This window comes from Teleopsis dalmanni, chromosome 2, assembly GCF_002237135.1.
Source record: "Teleopsis dalmanni isolate 2A chromosome 2, ASM223713v2, whole genome shotgun sequence".
NCBI classification, from domain to species: domain Eukaryota; kingdom Metazoa; phylum Arthropoda; class Insecta; order Diptera; family Diopsidae; genus Teleopsis; species Teleopsis dalmanni.
The window spans coordinates 185661682-185688759 of record NC_051847.1 but is presented as its reverse complement, the minus strand read 5'-3'; the positions used below and the strand labels follow the sequence as shown (position 1 = coordinate 185688759).

The 27078-nt window shown below is 28.6% G+C and overlaps 1 protein-coding gene across 6 annotated transcripts in view; it reads left to right on the top strand.

Moving 5' to 3' along the window:
• Positions 1-27078, top strand: part of LOC119679474 — a 93971-nt gene that overhangs the window by 49676 nt on the left and 17217 nt on the right. For 2 of the 6 annotated variants that reach the window (XM_038091849.1, XM_038091852.1), the window contains 8 exons: positions 1363-1427; positions 20470-20665; positions 20727-20926; positions 20984-21201; positions 21297-21885; positions 22858-24027; positions 25377-25958; positions 26717-27059. In XM_038091849.1, the coding sequence (XP_037947777.1) occupies positions 20496-20665; positions 20727-20926; positions 20984-21201; positions 21297-21885; positions 22858-24027; positions 25377-25958; positions 26717-27059 (3272 nt within the window). In that variant the 5' untranslated portion in view covers positions 1363-1427; positions 20470-20495. Of the gene's footprint in view, positions 1-1362; positions 1428-8008; positions 8205-20469; positions 20666-20726; positions 20927-20983; positions 21202-21296; positions 21886-22857; positions 24028-25376; positions 25959-26716; positions 27060-27078 lie in introns of those variants that run through there. The other 4 variants (XM_038091854.1, XM_038091853.1, XM_038091851.1 and 1 more) reach the window with 3 other exon arrangements.

The following is a 27078-nucleotide window of genomic DNA, read 5'->3' as shown; positions in this document are numbered from 1 at the left end:
TGATATATAACCAAATAATTCGTCCGTCGCTTCTATATGAATGTGCAGCGTTTAGCAAAGCTTCAAACACTACTATTCGCCAGCTAGAAATTGCACAAAGCCAGGCTCTGAGAAGACTTTTCAAAGCACCATGGTACATTAGGACGAATGACATCCTCAGAGACCTCAAGATTGATCCGATCGAAAAATACATAAAGAATAGAGCCCTGAAATTATTTACGAAAACTGACAGACTTACCAACACCGCGTTATCAAATCTCAGAATGGTTACAGGCTCCTCGGGGAGGTATACAGATCTGAAGTCAATTATTGCTTAGTCTGATGAAGTGATAAACAATAATCCAGTCAAGGCGTAAAGAGGGGTTTTTAAAATACCACGAGTTAAGAAAGAGTAAAAGTGCTGAAATGCACTGGCTCAAATAGAAATAAATAAATAAATTCTATATAAATGTCCACTTGGCTTTTTCCTTATTGTTAAGTCATTTTGTTATATTTATATATTTAATTTTTAAATGTCAAGCAAACACAATTGATTATAATTTCGTGTAATTTCCATATTGTCTCTGTTAATTTAAATTCTTTGAATAATTTTGATAAATATTGTCCATTTATATAAAATCGTATTAGTTATAGTATATACGAATGAAACGTAGATACGATGAATTTGATTGTAAGTGCCAAAATATTTCATAGTAATTGCATGTATATATCAGCGATGCTTTCGAATCTATTTCGATTTCCTCAACCTGCAGTCACTTCTCTTGTCTGAGTTCTGTAATACAAAAAAAAAATTAAATAAATAAATAAATTAAAAGTGCAGTACTATTGCGGCATCTTTAACTTAAAACAATTTTGTTAAGTGTATAACGAATAAAATTAACACTAATTAATTTCAATTTTTTTAAAAGTGCCATGAAAATCTTGCCAAAATACATCTTATTTTCTGTTCATTTTTTTAATTGTTTGTTTTCTTAAGTGAGATTTATTGCTTTCTTCTTATGTTTATTTATATTTTGTATCTTTTCTCTCGAATTGATGGAAAAGGCTAAAACAATTTTCCGGATTATATTGTCACTTGGCTCTTTAAATATGAAAAATAAAAAAAAAATCACGTGAAAATAAATTTTTGGGTCAATATCATCTTAGTCCTATTGAGATATTATACCAAAGGATTAAATTAAAATCATTGTTTTATGTTAAAATTAATTGCATTTCAACAGTTTGAAATTTTCCCTCAAGCAAACTCTTCATATATTTACATTAAAAAAATTATTTATTATAATAAAATATTTATAGTAATTTAAACATATTTTAAAAATTACAAAAATATATTATAACTAAACTTTAATTAAAATTTTTTAGATTGTGGTATCGCCTGTATTGCTTAGGCAGTTTATCATCATTTTAATATAGTTTATCTATATTTGGTAAGTAAAAAATATTATTTACATACAAAATTTATGTTATTATATTAATGATATAATTAGTATTAAGTTAAATTAGGCTTCACATATAATACTTATAAGAAATCATTAAAACTTTTTCAAATTAATGCTGCATGTCTATTTGACAAATATACCTAGATATATAAATTTTTACAATCGGTCTAATTATTGATTCAATTATTATCTAAAAAATTTGACTTATTACAAATTTAAATCTAATCTGTAAGATATGTATAGCATAATACAAGTTTTTTCAAATTTAACTAAATGTTATCATTAACAATGAATAAACATTCCCTCCCTCGTATTAGAAGGAAATGCTAATTTTTATATGTATATAAAATCAGTACCTACAAGGATTAAAATAGGCGTCAAAGATAGAGACATCAATATTAAAGTCAATTTGGACCTATTGTATAGAACTGTGGTGTTCCTCGTATAACACGAAGAGTTTTGTACAGAGAGTACAAAATAAAATTCTTTGAAAAGCTATGTGCGCTTCATGGTATGTCAACAACAAAAATCTACACAAAGATCTAAGTCTAATAACTGTTAAAGAAGTTATTCGCCAATATACACCTAAATTCCGAGAGAGACTCAAGTCGCATCCAAATCTTCATGGTCGGCATTTATCTTCTGCAACTGCACTAAACCGCCTTAATAGAAAATCATTGATAAATATGAATATCCTTGCTCACTAATATAAGACTTTTAAGATTCGCACAATGATTATCTATTTTTATTTATAAAAATTCAATAAATAAATCAATGAAGAAAACAATAAAAAAAAGATAGAGACAAGAATTTCTCCAAAACGGCATAAAAAACGAGTAGACTACTGACTTACAGCATAAATATTAAAAGAAAACAGCACTAGAATTGGAAAATTAAAGTGGTCGCTAATAGCACTGAAAAACTTGAAAAAATTGTCAGTAGTATAGATGTTAATGTTGTATAGATGATTTGGATCAGTCTATATAGGGCAGTGGGTACGATGGGTACCCACTCTTCATGTCTTAAAAATAGTTCACTGAAATAGGACTGAAAACTAGTAAAGAATTTAAGTTCTTTGAATGAAACGTTTTAGAATATTCTAAGTATTTTTGACTTCATTTTTTTGGGTGAAGTTTGCTTAGGGTCACGTTATGCAGAGTGTCATGGGCTCGTAAAAATTGTCTCTTTTTAACTTTGAAAAAAACACATGTTATGCAGAGTGTCACAGATATAGTGACATACATCTGTGATAGTTTGCTAATAGTTTGCTTCCAAAAGACATTTATGACCGAATAACACTGTTTTGCTTAAGTGACGAGACACAGATAGCCTCGGCTCTCATAACCAAATTTGAACCGATATTGTTTTTTTTCTCACTTTCAATTATTTTCTTTTTTTTTTTTCATTAAAAACAACAACAATTTTGCTCATGACGAGCCCATGGCACTCTATAAAATCTATATAACATGGCCCTTAGGCAACCTGTATTTCGATAAATACTAAAAGCGGATCTCCCCTAATATGGTTTTTATTGGTTTTTTGAACTCTATATTTTGACTGTACAGTGATTCCCCCTATAACGCGATAGTTTGGTTCTGCGTTATAGGAAAACGCGTTATAAGGGCATGCCCGTATACCCCGTATACATACGTGCAAAGGTACGCGAAGCACCCCTATAACGCGGTAGTGTGCTTCGGCGTTATGGGAAAACGCGTTATAGGCGTATACCCGTATACCTTGTATACATATGTGCAAAGATACGCGAAGCTAATTATGAACTGTACACATCCCCGCGTTATATGAGGGAATGCCCGTGTTATACGGGCGATTAAAATCGCGTTATAAGGATACCGCGTTATAAGAGGGGATTACTGTATATATTTTAGATTGGGTTTTCTCTGGCACCACAAATATTGTTTAATATTAAAATTGGACTTACTCCCATATAGTTTTTGTACGTTTCTTGGAACAGATAATCGCCAGCCGAATTTAAACGTCCTGTATAAATATTTTTATTTATAATAATTTTAACATTTATAATGGGAATAGTAAACGAGATATTTTTTAAAAATAATTTGTTGTTAGATAATTAAATATTAATAGTTATTAAATTAATATCTTGACTATTCATATTACAATTTCTACTACGTATTTACGTATTTTGTTTAACTAATTTATGAACACCCAACTTTCAGTGGATAATAGCTTAATTTATTCGTAATTTAAGCAAATGTGATATATAAAATTTGCCACACAACTGGAAAGTTGTATAAAAATATGAATGTTGGCGAAACATTTGTGTATTTCTGTATTTGTGTAATAAAATTATAAAATTTTACGTTTCATAGATATGAACATGAAAAATTGTACTTTCCTACACTATAAATTTTATATCAAAGTTTGGATTCGTACATGTTTGTATGTTAAACCATAAAATTATACAGATCCTCATTTATTAGCAAATTAAACTCATATACATCCGAACTTTAATAAATATTTATTTTGCAATTACAAATTTTTGTTGAAAACAATTTAATGTTTGCATAAATATATTTTCACATATATACATACCCGCACTACAATGTGCCACAATATATCGCCCATCTTCCTAATAGTCAGAAGTCGCAGCTGTGAAGGCGAGCAAGTATTTTAGCATTCAAATTATATCTGCGTTGATTAAGGAAAAGATCTTGCGTTCTTCATAGTTTATTTTTGTGCATTTCATCTCGTTTCGTTTTCATTTATTTTAACTTAATTTTCCTTACGCCATGGTGATTTTTGACACAATTTTACTATATTGTTTATTTGCGAATATTGCGGAAAAATTAGACAAACTATGCAGTAAATATTGTATTAGGAAATGTATTTTAATATTTGTGTTTTTCTTGTTCTGAAATAATATTATGCTAAATTAAATATTGTTCTAACATTTTTAATAAATATTTCCTCACATATTTCCCTCGTATGAAATCCAAAATTTTTTAAAATAATATAAAATCCATATCCATATAAAATATATAATTTGATATATGACAACATACTTTAGAATTCCTTCAATACACAAATATCAACCCATTTAGTTACATTTTTTGAACAATTTATGTCTAGGGTTATACTCTATTAATCTTTAAAATCAAGAGAAACACTTTGTTACAATTATCAATTGTCATAGAAAGCACTATATCTATGATTAATTTCGAAAATGAAATTATTCGGTATTTCCTTTTAAATAATCGTAAAGAATTTGTAATTTAAAAAATGCACATTAAAGATACCCTAATAGTTTTATTTCTGGAAGTTAATGCCACTATACTTACTCATTTTGTTTACATCAGCTTTTTTTTTTAATTATACTTGCGAGTGTTCTGCGATCGTTGGGTCATAGTTTTTAGCGAAAAACCAATATGATCGACCAAGCACTTGAAATCATAGGCATGTTAAATGACTTTTTTTTAGCGGGCATCACAGTTATGTTGTTATGTTATGTAGTTATGTATATACCCTTTATTTAAAATTTGTGAAGATGTTCGTAAAATAAAGAAGATAATGTCTACAAATTTTAAAATAGAAATAAATATTATAAAATAAAATACATTATAAAAATCACAGGTGCATTAGATAAAATATTATTATAACTTTTTTCGTTTCAATAACTCAAAACTTCTAATTTTCTTCTTATATTTCTAATTAAGAATATATTTATGTGATCTATTCACTACCCCGATACTCTTTAAACTATTCAGTAATAGAACAGAAAGATAATTGGTTTTTATTTATGTACGATTGCCACGAAGCTTTTGTATTTTGACATATATATATATATATATATGAAATATATATATATATGAAATATATATATATATGAAATATATATATATATGAAATATATATATATATAAAATACATATATAAAATAAACAAAAACTAATATTTACATTTGCAGTCAACGTGGACTTAATCGAAAATAGATTCTATATTTAACCCAAATCTTAAAATAATTTTAATTTGATTAAAATTTTAATCATTTCAATACAAATTACTTAAGTGAATCGCACATTGAAAATTTCATACCACATATAAATTGTCGTACTAAATTTAATTCATATCAAGTACAAACTAAATCGCTCCAGTTCACTTATGCATGCAGTTAATGCTCAACTTTACTTGAAAATATGTATCAAAGTGATAATTAATTTTACCAAAAAAGTAGAAAATAATGAAAAGTCTCTTATTATTAAAAAGCAAAAAAAAAAACTTCACAAAAAAATGCAGAAAAAATTTTAGGCTTTTTTTGGCTTTGTAATCCACGAGTTCACGGTTCAAGTCAGGCATTTTTCAATTCCTAACACTTCCAGTATAGATCTCACTTTCTCTGATCTTTGGTGATAGATATTTGCCAGCATCCAAAATACCTGTATGGACAGCATAAAAACTCACTAGATCAAATATTATATATGTGGATTTGAAATGTTTCCATTCCAATACTAAATAGAGTTCTTGTCATAGGACATAAAAGCTTTTAATTTAACAATTAAAATTAAAAATATAATTAATTAATTCAATTATTCTACAGCTGGTTTATGAATTCGTTATAATATAATACAGCAAGTAGATTTGTTAATAAACTTTTACAGCAAATTAACAAAACTATAGAAAATTGTGCGAACACAAAAATCAAGTACGGCTTTGGATCAGTTGGCTAAGGTGCGCTGACTCTGTGCTTCAAATTTGGCAGGACACGAGTTCGATTCCTGGTACTTGCAGTCTCAAAGTAATTATTTACAAATAATTAAATGCAAGAATTATTTCCAAGACCACTGATGATGAATATTTGGCAATACTCGAAGCAGCTGTATGGTCAGCCAAAAATTCAATTAATTAAAATAATATAAAATGAATTTTTGTTGTTGTAGTTCACTTCTGTTTGAAAAACATTTTTAAAAGCTTTTAATTAAAAATGTGCTATTTACTTAACTACACTAATGTTCCATTTTTTTTATAGATAAAATTACATTCGATAACCGTCTTTTTTAATAATTTAAATTTAATATTATTATTTAAATTAAATAATAATACATATGAAATTCAAAAATATTAAATATTATTTATTTAAATTTAAAATTATTTAAATATTAATTATTTAAATTTAGATAAGTTTAAACAATTGTTTCAATTATTTATATAAATTAACAATTATTTCAAAGTTTTTTTTTAATATTCTTTCTTTAAAATACTTAATAAATAAGATATTCAATTTAAGAAACATTTTTTTTTTTCAATTAAACTTTAATTTTAACAACCGATTAGATATTTAAAGCGTATATATTGTCTTTACGTTATAATTTATATGTGTAATAAAAATGTTTATTCTTTCATGTTATCATCCCACAATTCCTTTCATTTGAAAACTCAGATTATCTTTAACACTATTTTAGATAAACAATATTTTGGAAGATTGTACAATATATTGCACACGCGACTCGCCTTTATATGCTCCGCAAATACGACGATCCCATTTCAGATACTCATGCTTACTCCCCTAATTTACTCAAAAAATTTCTTTTGACTTTTCTTCAACGTACCAACTAACTGAGCTGTAGAAGATATCGCATAGTTCTCGAATTCGGCTCTTTAACCAATATACACTCACGTTTGTGCCCAAGACCACGTCGTTAATGATCATTATTTGAAAATTTCGTGTCTGAAAATAAATATTCCCTTACTCTCAATTTATTTTTAGGACAATTTTCCTCTTCGATCAGTAGATTCACATTCGAGTCAGCCAAATTAAAAACAGAATTTTTCGACTACGCGTAGAGAACACGAGTGCAATATCGTGTACAAAATCGGATAAAATATTTTATATAAAAGTTTTATATGAAAAATAAAAATTAAATTAAATTAAATTCAAATAATTTAGCAATTTTAATAAAGTTTTAATTTATAAAAATATTAACTGGTGAATAATTTTCAAATAAATGTGTGTAAATCAGCTGAGCAAATGCGGTTTATATTTTGATTAAAATAATAATAGATTACCAATCAAAAAAGAAAAGCCCAAAACTAACGAGTGTGTATCTATAATAGAATTCTATCTTATATCTCGGTGATGTGATGTGATGTGATTTTTTAATTTTTAATGCCTTGCTTGTTTTTTTCTTGTTTTTTTTTTTTTTTAATTATTTTTTATATAGTTTGGTTGAATGCGGCATTCACTTTAAAAACGTTTTCCTTCAGTGAAAAAGTCTTGCGTGATGTTAGCTAAAAGTTATTTTTAAAAATAAATATTCTTTCGGACTTATATATGTATATATCTAGAATACATCCGTGTTATATACTAAATACTCAAATGTATATATGTATCTACTTCATTTAATACAATAAATGTGCTACTAAATTGTAACCGAAAGTTGCATTAAAATACCATAAAATTTCCATCTTGTTAAATACGTTAGATATTAGTGCTTTTCGAAAATCGTACATCAAATAAATCGATTTATTTCACAATTATTATAGCTACGCTATTGAATCTACATTTGATTACAAACATATAATAAAATAATTTCAAAAAAAAAAAAACCAAAAAAAAATAATATAATTTTGTGAAATATATGTATTTTGCCATGAGTTGATTTCTTAGTACACTTTTTTGGCAACAAATCTAAAATGGCCGAACAGCGTATTTCCTTATAAAATTGATGCAGCAAAAGATTTGTACAAGGCAGGCGTACTTTTACAAATGTGGATTAAATTTATATATTAACGGTAAACAAAGAGTATATACTTATATAAAGAATTGTGCTTACAACACTTACATAAATTATATATCTCTTAAATAAATTTCAATTATTTATTACCAACAAATTTCGTAATGATAGAACAGCACATTAATTCTTATTTTAACTGGCGTCAGTTTCAAAGGTTTTGACTTGACTTATTTCAAAAATTTATTTGCAAAATATTTAAATGGGCGCCACTTGCCTAGCCTTTCTCGTTTTGACGCAATACACATGCAATATATCATTCATTTTTAGTTTAGATACAAATTGTTCAAATTTTTTAGATATGATTTTCATAATCCCGTTCAATTATTAAACATATATAAAAATTATTAAAAACAAAAAAATTTTACATAAGAGATCTCTCAAAAATGCGAGATCTGCTTGCATATTGATCTACAGATATCGATTAAACGACTTATCGTGTCATAACAACTGAAAATAACTATGTCACAAATAATCTAACATTATTGTTATTGTTACGGGATGTGGCACTACGACCGTCGGGTCTATTGTGCCCCCTAGAATAGGACTTTAAGTCCTGTTGCGTCAATAAAAAGTAGTATAGAACCTAATTTACAGAGTTTTATTGTCTCTTCAGTAAGAATATACATTCCTTGAAGTATTTTGTATGTGCATTAGCGCAGGGCATTCTAACAGCACATGTGTGGCCGACTTCTCATTCTCTACACAGAATCTACAATTTGCATTCGTAAGTATACACTGTCTGGTAAGGTGGTATTTCAGTTTACAGTGCCCTGTTAGAATTCCTGTGATGATTCTAAGCTTTTATTTTGATAGGTTCAGACAATCCTAATATCTTTTATTGTTATAGGTACCATTATGTGATTTGGATTGTTTTAATCCTGGTATATTATACCAGTAATACTTTTTATTCTGGTTCTCTTTAATTATTATGAGAGAAAGAAGCGTACTATGTCTTAGTCCACAAAAAGTTTCCGGTCCCATCATCGGTGTGGCTGCTCCTTTCCCGGCTAGTTTGCCCACGTATTCGTTTCCGTCAGTATTGCTAAAGTTTGTTAAATAATTTAATACACATGCTGTACAAAGCACGGTCCGCGGGTCTCATGCGACCTGCTGTTAATCTTTGTGCGGCCCGCAAAATGTTTCGAATGTACCAAAATTGGATAAATTTTTCTTTGTTATATTTTTGGGTAACTACATTATTTTATTTTTATGATATCCAAAGTAAATGAATGAAAATGTTTTAAATAATTTATTACACTTCACGTTCATTTACTTAATTGACAAATACTTTAGTATATATTTCTTTGTACAAGTAGTTCAAAGAACTCGTATCCAAAGTCGTAAGTAATTACTTTAAAAATAAGATATTTTTCGTATGGTGACAACTAATATGAATAAAGTTGATATTGATAGAATTGTAAAAGATAAATTAATAATTAATCCTCGTATTTTTATTTTTCTCCGACGAAATTATGAACGTATGTATTTATTCCTGCAACACTCCAACCTATTCAGTGATTTTAATTGGCCCGCAATCTTATCTGGTCTGGACAGCCATGATCTAATATGCCTATTCACAATTATTATTTATTAGATGTATACTAACAAACTAAAAATTTAGGGTTTATTAAAATAAAATAATACTTCCTAGTTGTTTTGTTTGATTTAATTTTCAAATTGCGAAAAGAGAATAAAATCTATTTGGCACTTCAATTACAGATTGAGCGTATTCTTCTGCTTGTAAAGCTAATTGTATTTTTATTCTGTGACAAAACGTAACAGTTCCTTGAATTATGTTCTTTTATTATCCGTTTTTAATAGTTCCCGCTTTTATATTACCAAATGTCAAGACTAGATTAGAGCTTGACATTTAGTAAATAAATGTTCTACTATGCCCAAGGTAACAATAAAACTCTCTACTTACATTAAGATAAATTATCGAACTCGCTGGTTACTTAGTAATTAAAATGGACCAGATCCTCGAATTATATTTATTCATATTACCAAATGTCGACGATTAAAATAACGCTAGATATTTTGCAATTAGGTGTTCGACTATTGGTAATACCCTAAGGTGGCAATACTACTTTGTACTTTTAATAAGATAAAATTAATTTAATTTAATTAATTTAAATAGATCAGATTTATATTTTCTTTTTTATTACCAAATGTCGAACTTAAAAGAAATCTAGGTATTTAGCAGTTAGATATTTCGCTAATGGTAATGCCCTGAGGTGCCAATACTACTATATATTTACATTGAGCTAAATTATTGCAGTACAAAATTTCCGCTATTGACTATCCCTCTATTTTTGTATATGTCACACGTGTATAGAAACATTTGAATACGATCTGGTGTATGTAATATGATAATTCGAAATCCGTACTTCATAAAATGTGTATACTTTTTCAGAAATTAAGTTCATATCTTTTATATATAAACTCCTTTACTTTACTTACACATGCAGTCAGTGACAACTTTCTTAATATATATAATAACTAAAATAAACAAATAAAAGCTTGTTTTCATTTTTATATAGTCCTATATAAAAATATCGGCGACGTTTCGAAGTTAGTTTGATTTTTTCATCAGAGTGGAGTATTATTACAACTGCTCTTGGAAATATATAAGGCAGACATAATATATCTATTTCTTTTATTTATTACTTTGAAAATAGTATTAATTTGTTATTAATTGCATCTTAACTTTTTAATACTCAGTAGATAAAACTTGTGGGTTTTTAGAATCATCTGCTCTATAAATTTATTTTATTTTTTTATTATAATAAGTTCATTACACATTATGTTCATTAATTATCATATCTTGTTAATAGTTCTTGAACTTAAGTCAATACTTAAGTAAGTCTTGCAACTATTATAAAGACGTTAAAATCTACTGATCTGAAAACTTATTTCATACTTTGCTTTAAAAAAAGTATGAATGTCGACATATCCAACAATAATATTATATACTATTATATCCTAATTTTCTAGTGTATGATCAATTTTACACATTTTGTTTCATTTAAGTAAAATAAATCAAAAACCCGTCCTTTATTAAAAATGTATCAAAATATTAATCTTGAATTCATATTCTTATCTAGTGTTTCCAAATTTTTCCGGTTTTTTGAGTTCAATTTGATGTTCAAAGATATGTATTAAAATCTTTCAATCCCAAACAGTATTGTATTTAAGATACAATCTATATCTGTAGTAGATATAAAGTATATTCTAGATGTATTGACTATTGTAGATATTTTGTATATTGAAGATATATTGTATATTGTAGATATATTGTATATTGTAGATATATTGCATATTGTAGATATATTGTATATTGTAGATATATTGTATTTTCTAGATATATTGCATATTGTAGATATATTGTATATTGTAGATATATTGTAGATATATTGTAGATATATTGCAGATATATTGTAGATATATTGCAGATATATTGTAGATATATTGCAGATATATTGAAGATATATTGTAGATATATTGCAGATATATTGTAGATATATTGCAGATATATTGTAGATATATTGTAGTTATATTGTAGATATATTGCAGATATATTGAATTTTGTAGATATATTGTATATTGTAGATATATTATATATTGTAGATATATTGTATATTGTAGATATATTGTATATGGTAGATATATTGTTTATTGTAGATATATTGTATCATATTGTTTTTTTGTTGTATATATTTAATTTAATATATTTAATGTAATTATAAAAAGAAATTTAAACATGTTTAAAATATGCAACCCTTGGGTATGGGTCTATAGCTGTGAAAATGGTTATGTTGCCATAACAGTGACGAAGCTTCAGTTGCTACATAACTCGATATTTGGACACATAAATAATATAACTCTTTGAAGTCCTTGAAATCTTCTGTTTTTTAAATTTCTATACTGAAGCTTACTGTTATAATTTATTGTGTTTAAGTCTCAAGAATAGTATCTGATTAAATAGTTGTATCTACCACAATTATTATATGACTAAAGTGCTTCTTACAACTTCTTAAGAAAGGTATTTTTAGTTTAACATTTTTTTATTAGTATTTAAACTTATTTTTATTAGGTGAATAATGTTTTATTTGCTGAGTAATAAAATAAAAAATATCTTATAGAACTAAGATATTCCCAGTTGTTATTTTTTTTCCATCTTAGACCACCGCACCTTCACGTTTTATATGTTCATAGATATTTTTATGTTTTGCACATGAAATGCAGTCGAAAAAACTTTCATTCAAAAATATCTAACAATAACATTTTTGATTAAAACTTTTATATATTCAATGATTGTTACTAGAAATTGAATTTAAAATATTTGCATTAAATTTGTTTGATTTTACTCTATGTTTTTTTAACTAAATTTTTCTCGTATGCGTACGTGAATTGCATGCTCAGCGATCAAACTTTTTGCTGTAAAAAAACTTTTCAAATAAAAATATTAAGTAAAATAAAATTTTAATTTAATAATTTAAGTTCAAATAAATTTGAGAGTTTACATTTGCAATTTTGAATATTATTTTCAAAATTTCTTTAACTTTCCAACAATTTGAATAAAAAACTTTTCACCAAAATAATGATACACTTCTCCTAATATAAAATTGTAGTTTTTTCTTTTTAAATCCTTTTTTAACTATAAATTTTTGGTTGCAATTTAAATAAAATTGAATTAAATGTGACAACTTTTTATTAAATGACATAGACTTTATGTCAATTGTACCAAATTTAACAATTAAAATAAATTATTAGTGTACTGACCTCTTATTTGTCATGCGTTGTTTAAATATAAATTAATAAATTAAAAAAGTAAACGAAAATAAAAAGATTTCTCTTAATGTTAAATCCGCGAAATATTTCACATATCATAGAAAAAAATCATATCATAAAATTAAAAATGGAAATAAAATTAAACAATTTATGTCGGCTTCTTATTTAAATGTCAATGCAAATGCAAATATTATTTTTTTTTTTTTTGTAAATAAATAAAAATATTTTAACAAACAATAGAAAAAGTAACAAAAAAAAAATCTCAAATTTAAAATAAACTTAAATGCATTTGTGATGAATTCCTATAGTATGGCACGTACGTAGGTGGTTTCTGCTCTACGATATATTTAACTTAATTATTAAGTTTTACATTTAACGCAATCTGATTTTATTCATTCTAAGAATTACAGAATTACTTACTGATGCTGAACTTTAAAGATAAGTTATGACATAATAATGAAAATTCCCTCAACAAAAGTTCGCTGTTTTATTTTCAACTGAAAGTAGGGCGTTTCGATTTAGTTTTATCATACATACGAGTATTAAAAATAATTTCTGTCCACAGTTAAACATGACAAGTAATGCTACTATATATTTTCCTGAAATTTTATTTTTAAATACTTATGATAAATGAATAATGAACATATTCTTGATGTACCTATCTGTCCAAATGTAAATAAAGATATATCACAATTTCTTGAAGTCAAAAAAATAAATTTTGTTCATTGTTTTAAAAAATTCTAACTAGAATAATTAACTAAATATTTGAAATAGGTTAAAATTGAAATAAATATTTTTTCATATATATTAAATTGCAAGAATATAAAGATGGAATATAAACTCAAAACTTAAATAAAAAAAAACTCGCTGCAACACTGTTTATCAAATTGGAAGTGACAAGATCATTAATATATAATAACATTAAGTTTTCCATATATACGGCAACACAATGGACCAATAAGCCTAAGAGAATCTCCTAGAGATCATCGGTATAGCCTAACCTAACCTAACCTGAGTATATAATATCAAAAAGATGACAGCATTGTCCACCAAAGCTCACTTGAACGAGAATAATACCTTGTTGTAATACCACAGATAGACTACTGTCTATTTTTTGTAAGACATAAAGTGAAAACTTGTAAACAGCTGTTCTCATAAACGGATGTTCTTTTAATCGTGCAATGGAGCAAAATTGCTACTCCAGATTTTATTATTCATATAAAATAAGTATGTGTTTTTAACGGACAGACTTCTTGACAGCCCCCTGTGATAAAAGGGTTAAAATATTCCGGAGGTGAGGCACAGCTGTCGTAAAAAGCGACTAAAATCCCGGTGCCATACCGACACTTGTGTAAAAAGTGTGCATGCTAGTAAGTGTTGGCCCAGCCTGCGACATTTCACTAGAGATGTATCTGGCGACCAACAGTTCGGCTGTGCTGACCACTTGTGGTTGGGCTGCGGTTAATACCTAGAATGGTTCATTCATTTGGCGTGAAGTACGTTTTCATCACCGGGTGCTGTGACCCAAAGATCAGCAGGGGCTAGTAGGTACGCTTTACATCAAACCAAGGTGGAAGTTATGTCTTGCACATATTTCTTCATTGGCACCCGCGGAATTACTAGGAGATTCTAATGGGCGGTTGATTGACGCTTTTTATTAATACGTGTGTTTTTTGAGCACTGTAGTGCTAAGCCTCCACGGCAAAGAACATTACATAAAATAACAATAGAGATCCGCTATAGACAGCTTTCAATGAATTTTGAGTATTCCGAATATATAATAATGATCTTAAGTAATAGCATTTTATTTATAAGTAATTTGATTTGATACCATATTATACAGTTGCTAACCGAGTTGACCCAGAAAAATTAACAACTTAATAAAATAAATTTTCTCTATTACGATTAGTTTCCATATGTGGATATACTACTTACATTATATGTAATTTGTTTCCTTTAAATTGAAAAAATATAAAGAATTTTTTTTTTAATTTCCGTGTCTGCGCGTGTTCATATTTTGCAATATGCACGCGCCAATGCGCCCCAAGTTTACAGACAGACGACTCGACTCACACGACTGCAAATCAGCTGCGGTTGAAACTATACATTTCAGATACTCGTATGTACTTGTACCTAAATGATACATGTACATAAATCATGCAGTAAAATAAAACATATATTCTCGTCTTTAGACACGAAAGCTAACCAAGATCAACGTTAACAGATTCTTACCAAACGATTTCAGCGCAGCACCATCTCTCGAGTTCAGTGCACTTAAAAAATTTAATTTAATTTTTTATTTACTTTTTAATGTTTTTATTTCGTTCATTTATTTATATACTTTTTTTTGGAACGAAATACCAACAGGAATTCAATTACTTCTTTTCATTTTACTCTGAAATTTTGTTCTTGTCTGTTCTTAAATGTATCAGAGTCATTTGCTACTTTTAGATAGCACACTTAAGTATCTTCCAACAATCTTCAACTGCTAATGAAATGTAATTATTTTCTGTTTAGTGTTTACTATTGCTTCTCTGTAGAACTCTTTGTAGTCTTGTCTGTTTATATAACACTGTGTTTGTATGTTTTAAAATGTCATCTTTTCCATTTACTATAGAATAAAAGTATATTTTTATTTTCATTTTAGTGAGCAACAAATTTTAAATATAACATACAAATATATTGGAAATAATATAGAAAATACATATATATATTCTTCAAAACGGCGCCTTGCAAGACTGAAATTAATGTCTTACATGATAATAAAGTATACTTTTAACAGTTTGTTTTTCTTTATTAAGTTGTATAAATTTTAATCCTAAATAATAAAATTAGTACAATATCAATAGATATATTTAAATATAACATATGTACTTATAAAAATACTTATTCTTCAAATGGAAAGTATATAGCTTTTAAACACATAATACAAAAATATCTTAATTATAGAATTACGATAAATTAATTACTGATACTATATCATTTATAAGTCCATTAAGTCCAATATTTTATATTTACAAATCTGAGTATATCACTAAAAACATTCAAATTTGAATTTATATACATACTTACATTTAAATATTTAATCACTGTTTTCTTATCTAAACATGATCCTGTTAACTACCACCTTTCAAAGTTGGGACACCGAGAACTGCATATTTTGTGAAATGCGTACACAAACTTTTGCTCATTATATCTGTTCGTATCCTATAATTGCCAGAAAATGAGTCGAATACCTACAATCGGCTTCAATTTTGTCGAATGAGGCGTGTAATCTTAACACAGATAATATCTCTGAGCTATTTGGTTTGTTCATCATAGTAAAACTCGAGTAACACACAACGCTCTTTACACAGATTTTCAGCTTTGTGTTAAGTCTGGTCGGAACAGCAATGCCGCACAAATAAACAATATAAAAATTTAAATTTAAACCAAAACAGCTGATTTACACATTGATACAAACTTTACTTGAAATAAAATGTACGAATAAAGTGTATATAGCATAATCAAATTTCGACAGGGATGTTACGCTCCTAGATACGCTCATTTACTCGATTTGCTGGTGGAACTCATAGTTACTACGAGTAGCTTGTGAAACAGACCTATTGCTTGCTTAGAAATTACTCTCCAGAAATTACACATCAGATCTAAAACATTATCACTACTGTCCTTTCTAATATTTATAACATATAACAGCGGGTTCCAACCCAATATACTTTTCATTATACATTAGTGTTTGTAATCTTTATAGCCGATCAAATTATATTTATTACAAAAATAGCCGCAATATAAAATCGAACTGTTTTATATTTATAATATTACATATATTTTATATTATTACATATATTTTATATTTGATGTAACTGTATTTTTATACTACCCCAAAAATAATACCTTTTATTGTCGTTATCCAACTTAAAAACTCATAAAAAATCTATCCAGCAGTGACCAAATAGGGAATACAACCCAAACAGTTTGTATAATCAGGGGAATATAGATGTTATTAATATAGATTATGAAATTAGGTGAGATGGGGCAAATATAAATCTGTCAATGATCTAAATTTAAAAAAATTGTAACCTTAATGGGAAAAAGTCACAAATCAGTTGAGCTTTAAGATATATAACTGCATGTGTCTAAAATAGATAGGTTTGTTACTGAAAACATAATATGCAGAACGTGCCTATAAACTGAAATAAGTTAAACAAAAACAGTCGGTCTAAGTAATCCTCTCTATTCTCAGCAACTATTAACCCAGACTTGTTAAGAAATAAATTCCATGGAAAGTAAAATATCAATGAAATTACTCCTTTAACAAGAAGAGCTATTGTCAAGATCGAAAATCATATATAATTCCATTGGAGCAAGAGTTGTATTTATAATACAAAGTAAGGATCAACGAATACAGCATGGTAAAGGAACTTTCCTGCAAAAGCATATACAGTTTGTCAACATTGTGTTTGTTTATTTTATATAAATAAAATAAATTTTTGCTACTTGTAGTTAATTCACATCACTATACCATATACTCTTCTTTGAATTATACAGTTCAATAAAAAATCAATTCTTTTATATATACAAGTTTACCGCGAGTTTAATGAAGTCATTCTTCTAACTCATTTAACAACTTAATTTTTAATTGCTGTACTTACTACTTAATCAATGCCATCTAACGACACTAGTTGCATATCTAATAGGTTAATAGCATTTAGCAGATTCTGTCTGGAATTTCTGAAGAATTTTTCACTTGAATTATTTATGATTATTATGTTCTTTTTCTTCTCTTTCTGTCTTTGTTAAGCTACTATTTTTTTACCATATCTGCATTACACAGATTCCAACAACTTGTACAACATACAAGTATTCCATAATTTTCTAGTTCTACAATTTACCATAAATTGGCATTACTTTTCTTAGATATAATCCAGATTCTTCACAGTTTTGTAATTTGCAGCACATTTATATCACATACGAATTAGTAAAGTATGCAGTACATAATGATAGAAATAGAGTTACCATGTGTTATGAAATTATTATTGAACGTATTATACATATGGTATGTATATATAAATGTATTAATTTTTCCTATGATAAATTTGTTTATTTAGAAAAAAATTATTTTTCTTTTATTAATATATATATATATTTATAATTTTATTTTATATTCTGCTTCGAGAGAAAACTTTTACGTAAAACTTTTTAGCTTCATAAGTGAGGACATGCGATTCTGTTATTGTACGCAAGCTACGTAAAAGCAGACATAAAACTAGGTAGTCCCTGATGAACGAAGCATATAAAACGTAAGAACGTAGAGGTACTCGTTCGGAAATCGTGTTGGACAAATGTAGGTCCGATTTCAGTTATTTAAATTAAGTATATATATAGTAATAGATATAATAGATAGATAGATTAAAAGATAATAGATAGTAATGGATATAGTAATTTTTATATGCATCTATAATTTTGCTAGGTAGAAATTTCTGTGACATTTGTATCTCTGTAAATATTGCAAATGGAATGTTATTTTTTTTCAATTCTTAAATTATTATAATTTTTGTTTTTTTTAATATTGAAATTAATTTAATATTTTATAATCTTGATATCTTAGTATTGCTCTCAGTTTTGTCCTTTGGCGTATGCAGAGTGGGATATGGGTTGGGTATAGGCCTACTTCCAATATAATCTATACATAACACATTGCCAAACGTGTTTTTGGTAGTATATTACTTTCTCTGCCACAATCATAGCTACGCAATTCAGGATATAATATATATGGATAATAAATGCTAGCTTTTGCTAGTAGAAAAAAATTTTATAAGTACTTCATATACAATAATCGTAAATAATTTTCTGCTTATTGTATCTATGTATATATGTTGATGCTTTTTTCGAGTCAGCAACTGGGCACTTTTACTGATAGCTGGGGTACTGCAGGGTCCCACCCATCTCATTGACTAATTTATGTATTCCCTATAAGCTTCATAATTATTCAGTGATTGATCTAAGATCTGCGTACCTCCCCGTGCGGAGAGTGATTACTCTAAGATTAGATAGTGCTAAGAAGGATAGCCTGTCAGTTTTCGCATATTACATAACTTATTGTACGCTTATCGATTTTTGGAAACAGAAAACAGCCATTTTAAGTAAAGTTAAATAATTTCGAGGAGCTTTCGGAACAAAGTTATCTACGCAGCCCAGACAAGATCTAACTGTACTACCTACAAAGACAATCAATTATCTAATTGGAATCGAAAATGTAGCATCAATACCATTCAAAAGTATTAATAGATCTCATAAACTGATTTTACCAACCACATCCTACTGATTATAATACGTGTATCTACAGTGAAAACTCTAATAAATGTATGAATGCATCACAAAATCAGCGATTTTATCCGTTTAAGATAACTATCTAACTAAAAAAAACTACATTAAATCAAAAATTAATTCGTTGAAAAATATATGCTATGTAATATATGTTTACGATTAGAAAGAATACCCCAGTAACCCGCCTAGACTAACTGTTTTTACTTAACAATTTTTAAACTTATATATAAAGTGAAGACTCGAACGAGAACAACAATTTTGTCTGCTTGTAAGAACTATTAATTTAGAAGAATGTATTTCATATGATATATGAGAATAGGGAACTAGCAACATTGTACTTTTAAGAGAAATATCAATTGTTGAGAGTGTGAGTTTAATAAAGTTTTCACTGTATAATTCCTACTTATGTAGAAAATCTAAAAATATTAACTGAATTCAAAAACTTATTTATTAAATCTTGCATTTCAAAGTAAATTTAAAAAAAAAACGCTAATTTTAATTACAACAATCTAATTTATTCTCATTCAGTAGATAATTAGTACCCTATTAGACTCTGAAGACCTTTGGATAAGTGCAAAAAGTTTTAATTGATTCAAACCTGACACGAAATTCGCAGGAAGAATTGGTTGGGTTCGTCTTAAGAAAGTAGCGTGCTCCGCAACTTAATCTGACTTCCTGCACTTTTTATTTAATTTCTAATTGCAATTTAATTGTCAACAGTACTTCAACAAAAAAAAAAATATTAAAAAAAAAAAACAAGAATAAGAACAAGAACAGCAAAAACGATGACTCTGACTCTGAAAATAATTAAAATGTAAAAAGTGGAGCAAACTGTGTTGCTCGCACTGTTGTCTTCTTATTGCAGAAAAGTAGTTGCAAAAGTAGATACTTAAAGAGATACTTTTGAGGTTTGATTGTAAACTGTGCTATCTACGCTGCATTGCAAGAAAACTAAACTTGTAAGACAATAATGATTCTCCTTATAACGTCTGAAGCCGTATTGATTGTTGATTTGTAAATAATTTGTTGGTACTCGTAATTAAGTTTGTTGCAAAAATACTTATTAAACCCTTTACTATGTTATCTTCTTAGTAAATTAAGTATTCTATTAATTTGCATATTCTTCTTCTTGTTCTCAATTCTAGTAAAATTTACATATACAATTTGAGAAATGGCAATCGGAAATCCAGAAGCTGACGTTGGTAATGTGGATGCCGCTGCTGCTCATTTGGCGGCACATCCATCAGGTATACCACAGGATCAAATAGATAATATAATGAGCGGCATTGCGAATACGGGCGATGTTAAAATGAACAATCACAGAAAAAAACTTAGACAGAGGTAAATAAATTTCAATTCCCATTAAGAAGTGTTGTTCATAAAATTATATTAAATCTTATAGATTTGATATTATAAAGAAACTGGGGCAGGGTACATACGGTAAGGTGCAATTAGGTATTAATAAAGAAACTGGTCAAGAGGTTGCTATTAAGACAATAAAAAAATGTAAAATTGAAGCAGAAGCAGATTTAGTTCGCATACGACGGGAGGTGCAAATTATGAGCTCAGTGCAGCATCCAAATATTATTCACATATATGAAGGTAATTTATGTGAATATTTGCCTCTTACTTAAAACTTATTTATTTTATTCATTAAAGTATTTGAAAATCGTGAAAAAATGGTTTTAGTCATGGAATTTGCCGCTGGCGGTGAACTTTATGATTATCTATCCGAAAGAAAGGTGCTAAGTGAGGATGAAGCGCGGCGTATATTTCGTCAGGTTGCTACCGCTGTTTATTACTGTCACAAACACAAAATCTGTCATCGTGATTTAAAACTTGAAAACATTCTCTTAGATGAGCATGGCAATGCTAAAGTAATTAACTCTAATAACCATTAATTTAAAATTTGTATTTATGTTTTTTATTCTTTTGTTTTTAATTTTTGGTTTTTTTTTTTTGTTTTACGTAGATTGCAGATTTTGGTCTTTCAAATGTTTTTGATGATCAGCGACTTTTAGCAACATTTTGTGGTTCTCCATTATATGCTTCACCTGAAATTGTTGAAGGTACTCCTTATCAGGGGCCAGAAGTTGACTGCTGGTCACTTGGTGTGCTCCTTTACACTCTAGTCTATGGTTCAATGCCATTTGATGGCTCTAATTTTAAAAGACTGGTTAAACAAATTAGCCAAGGCGATTATTATGAACCGAAAAAGCCATCAAGTGCCTCTACGCTTATACGTGATATGTTAACTGTTTGCCCACGCAAACGTGCAACTATTGAACAAATATGTTCACATTGGTGGGTAAATCAAAGTGATAATGTATCATGTTTAGATTTAGCTGAGGACTTGGCGAATCAAACTCCAGTTCGTTTAGATGTTTTACTTTCTTTAACACCAGCTGCTGTTACAGCTGAACAATTGGTTGTGCCATCCGCCGATGGTAATTCAGCGGGCAAAGGTAATGAACGTGTTCCCAGAAGTCATTCTGTGGGTTCAATACGTGATATGGGCGCTAATACGGAAGCTGAACGAAGAATATTAGACATGGTTGCTGGTAAGTTATAAATTTTATTTATATTTTTGTAAATAGAACTTGGCTTGACATTTTATAAAAAGCAGAACTATCAAAAACATAAACTATATTATAACCATAAAAAACATTCAAAGATAAAGTTCAGAATTAGAAGTAAAATTAAATCAGAAATCGGTTAAAAAACTTTAAAAAAATAGTGTAGTAGAACTTAAAATTAATAAATGAAGTTACAGACATATTAATATTTAATATTTAAAATTACAAAAATATTTATACAATTTTTATAACAATTTCAATCCACCATTTTGCAAAAAGAACGGTCGGGTCTATGTCCCGAAGTCACTCGTCACCTACGACGACCAAGTACCGTTCAACACCGCCCAAAGAGACTCCGCAAGCAGGTCCCGGCGGGTTATAACAACAACAACCATTTTGCAAACGATGATAATACAACGGAAGTGTGAACTTGGGTATAACTGTGCAATTAGATAAAATAAAGAAGTGATTCTATGACTAAGACTTCAAGTCTCGAATTCATCTTAAATATATTAAACTACATTTTTAATACTTTCGGTAAAATTTAGAAATGCTGAGTTAAAGTTAGTTTCAAATTATACCTTAGTTTCAAATTATATTTATATATAATGAAAAAAAAAAAAGAAATGAAAGTAAAGTTCGAACGATCACAATTTCATATAGAAGATTTTTAAGACATAAAATATATTAAAATTTACAAAATGCAAATTAAATAGATATATTAAACATTATTAAACTTTTAATTAATTTATAACAAAACGGTTAAACTCTTTTCTCTCTCGATCTCCCAAATCGACATATCTGAATTCCTCTAACTTCCTGTACATGTACATATGCTTTTGACTGTTGAACAGACAAATACAAATAAACTAAAATTGTTAACCTTTTCATATAACAAATATTCATAACTACATTCCCTTTCTTTTTATTTTTCTCTTTGCCGTTTGATACATCTAGCTGGCGGCGAAGCTGCACTCATGCCATCTCCTACACGCACAATAACACCTGCTCAAAGTCCTGTACAAACAAAACGTAAACTTGAAACCACAATCTCTATGGAGAATGCATCGGCTGCATTAAAGAAAAAAGAAAAACCTGGTAGTGTATCATCAATTGCTGCCGCGGCAGCTGGAACTCTTAACTCGGAAACACCGATGGAAACTGATGAACAACAAATTGAGAATACTGAAGAGACCTTACCACCGACTGTGAAAACGACACCTTCAAAAACATTTTCTCAAAAAGATATGGAAGCAGTAGGTAATATGGTGGAACAGTTAATACAAAATGATGAACCTCATAGCACAACAGTACCTGCTACTGATTTTGTTCCAAATCCCTCACCGGTAGTATCACGTCAAAGAACTGTAGGAAAATTAGATGCTGTTAAAGAAGCACCAGAAGAAAAAGATGCTACAAAAGTTATTAAAAAATTCGTCAATAAGCACAAAACAGCTGATTTGGTTAATGCGATAGGTCAAATGTCCGCTGATAAGACAAGTAATGAACAGCCCGCAAAAATTACTAAACCAACTGTACCCACCACTGTCCCACCATTTGTACGTAAATGTAGTTTACAGGATGAATCACCATTAAATAAATTCAACGAACGACGGAAATCACGTATTTTGGAAACAGCAGAAAAGTTTCAACAAATGAATGCTGGCAATGCTGGTGATAAGCCCAAAAAACTTGTTATACCCGGTGTTAGTGTTGGTAGTTATAAAAAGGAATTCGAAAGAAAGGCATTGAATCCTCCACAACAAACAGAAGGTCCTACAGCTGGAGAAAGGCGTGCTTTAGAACAAGTAGCTGCAGCCGCAGCAGCTGCTCAAGAATTAGAAAGTACAGCTGATAAAACAGAGAATGAAATGTCATCTACGGTAGAAACAAGTGACTCTAAAAATTCTGTGTCATCATTGTTATTGGATGATGCACGTCGTTCAATGGAAAATTCGATTGCATTATTGCGTCAAGCGCAAAACGAATCTACAAAAGAGGTTGATCAAATATGTGCCAAAACGGAAAAGATCGGTGTCAATGATATCCCAACTGATCATGTAGCAGCCGAAAGAGAACGTAAACTTAAAAATGCTCGTGCCATAATAGGAAATGCTATACAGCCAGGTTAGTGTTTTTATAAAGCTATATTTAATTTCCTTATTTCTTTAGTATAATTTAATAGAATAGTTAATATGTTATATATTAATACATATGTAAAATAAGATATTATTGGTAAAGATGTAGAGAGTGATTTTAGAGAGAGTAATTTAGCCAGCTAAAAAATATAAATATTTCAAAATGCAAATAACAATGAAGAAATCTAAATTATATAGCTAAAAATAAGACTTTATATTTTATTAATCATTTTTTAATATTTTATAATGTTAAAAAGTCTGACAGAATATTAAAGTGCTTACTCTTTCAAGCAGCAAAAGAAAAAATTAACCAAATCTTCAAATGATCATAAAACTGCAACCCAAGTCGAGTCAAAAACAGCTGAGTCTACGTTCCGAAGCCACTGTTATTGTTGCTCTAATCCGAAAAAGGTCGGTGCTTTTGTCCCTGTCACGAGTGGCTATTGGCACTTGGTATTTTGGAAAGACAAGTACTTTCTGAGCATTTGTCGGATCATTTCTGGAACCCGAAGCCTCAACTCTTCCGATTACTAAGTGTCGTTCACCCTTTACTACAGGGAGTCAAACTGAAATCAGATCTGTTTTCTGTGTTTTTAAAATAGTAACAATACCACAACAGACTTAAATAAATATAAAAACTATAGCGTTTATAGGAACTGTTGGTAATAATACCAGTTAGCTGTGGACTTCGTTCACCTATTATTTAACTAAGTGACAAAAAATAATACAAACAATTTATTGTTAAAGATAAACAGATCTGTCAATTAAATTTTGATGTATTTCGTTTTATATACTTTTTAAATATATAGAACAAATTTTTTAAAATAATTATCATTAGCTAGTATTACTTTAAAATTGCTCTCTCCAATAAATTTCTTTACATCATATATCTATATATACTATGTGAATATAATACTATTTAAAAGTTTTTATGACTTGAATTTTATTTCCTGATTTTTATATAATATTTGTTAACAATAATTGGTTTTATATATATTCTGTTGTAATTTTTATTATAATTTTTTATAATTTTCCGTCAGTCTGACCTATAAAATTTCGTTGTTATTTAATCCACTATCTTTACTATTGATGTACCAAAATCAGTGTACTTTTCTGTACACATCTTTCAGACCTATTTGTTTATCACATTGTATAGTCTTAATAAATTTGAATGTACATTATATGTATATGTTAATTATCTTATCGTCTTAAATGTAGACATATAAATGAACTATGTAAAACTATCTAACCATTCCCATATTTATAACACACCACATATCACACTATTGCTGCATATTCATCTCATTTCACCTCATATCATTGATTCATTTATTTTAGCTATACGTCGGCCACCATCGATAGGCCATGGCTTCGGCGGCGGGGGCTACGAACAAATGCGTGCGCCCAGTGGCGGTTTTTATTCATACATTGGTGATAATTATGATATTATAAATAATAATTATAATATGCCTAATAACAATTTAATTGTTACAAAATCAACACCAACCTCACCATTAACATACAATTCGTTACCATTTCAAGGAACGCCATTGCCGCTATCAAAAGCAAACGTTGCCCTCGCCGCAGCAAGGCAAAATATAATGGGACGTTTTGCTGCTGATGGTTTTAATCATAATCATGGTCATAATGCAATCAATCCACATTATTTATCGTGCTCTTCATCCAAGCAATCCACTCTAAACAACAACCCAAATATATTTAATCAACAAAAACAACAACAACATCAAGCCGAACAACCTCATCACCAGCCACAAAAACCAAGTCATCTTAAACCAACCTCATTTGTTGCAAATGTTCCTGTTGCCACCGCCGCCAACGCCACTATCAACATTATAAATAATGTGCCAAAACCGTTTTACAATACATCTCCAACGACCACGACGACGATGTTGTGGAAATGTAAGTTTAGTTGTCGTTCGTTCGTTCGTTCTTTCGTTAGTTGGATTATATTGTTTAAGTGCATTTAATATATTTAAGTATATTACAATAATAATAATAATTATTTGTATTTTGTTGCTTCGTTGTTGTTGAAAATTAATTGTAGTAGCTGCAAGCTTTCCTTCCACTTAAGCATTTATATACCAAAGTTATCTAAGAAGAGAGCTCTCTATTCTTCGAATTGTTTTCTTGAAAGGTGAATGGAACCATACAAGAGTTCTTTTACGAACAATTTTTACATTATTATTGTAATATTGTTGAAAAAAAAAACGTGATAGATTTTTGGGCTAAGAACTTGTATAGTACCGAACAGCTTCGACAACTTTTGGTTCTAAAGTTCAAACTGTTTGGAAACTGTCCTAATTCTTTAGGCTTAACTTTTTGTTTTGAATTTTTTCTTCTAAAATTTTAATTATATTAATTTATTTTTTTATTTGTTATAAACAATTTACAATTTTTTTATTATTTTACTGTATTTTTTTAATTGTATTTATTTTAACAATAACAAAAAGGTAAGATTTAAAACGTATATATTTTTTTGGAAGGTGGTCACTTCTCATCACAAACAAATCACTCACATTTCATATAGCTTCTCAATGTTAAACGTTCACAAACACAATTTTTTGAATACTTTTACTTTTATCACTAAAATTTAATGCAAAAAATAAATTAAATAAAATCTAATTTAAAATTTTTATTTTTTTATTAAAAAAAACTAGCATCACCGGGAGGGGAACCAAATAATGGAGCTGTAAAAACGTCTACAGCTTCAATAACGCTTAAATCAGCTACATTACCTCGGCGTAAAACTGCAAAAACTGAAATACAACTGGAAATTAAACCACGTATTGTTGAACAACCATCAATGCGTTTCACTACCGAAATGCAACATCCAATTGCTGATTTGCGCAGTGCACCACCAAGAGAAGGTCCAGTTCCTTACAGTCCCATTAAAACGGCATTTAATACACGTGCAACTAGTCTAGAACCCAAAGAGCATATTATACCAATACAACGACCACAAACTGCTTATACACGCACCAGTTCTAATACAACTGCGAGGTACGTAATTATTATTTAA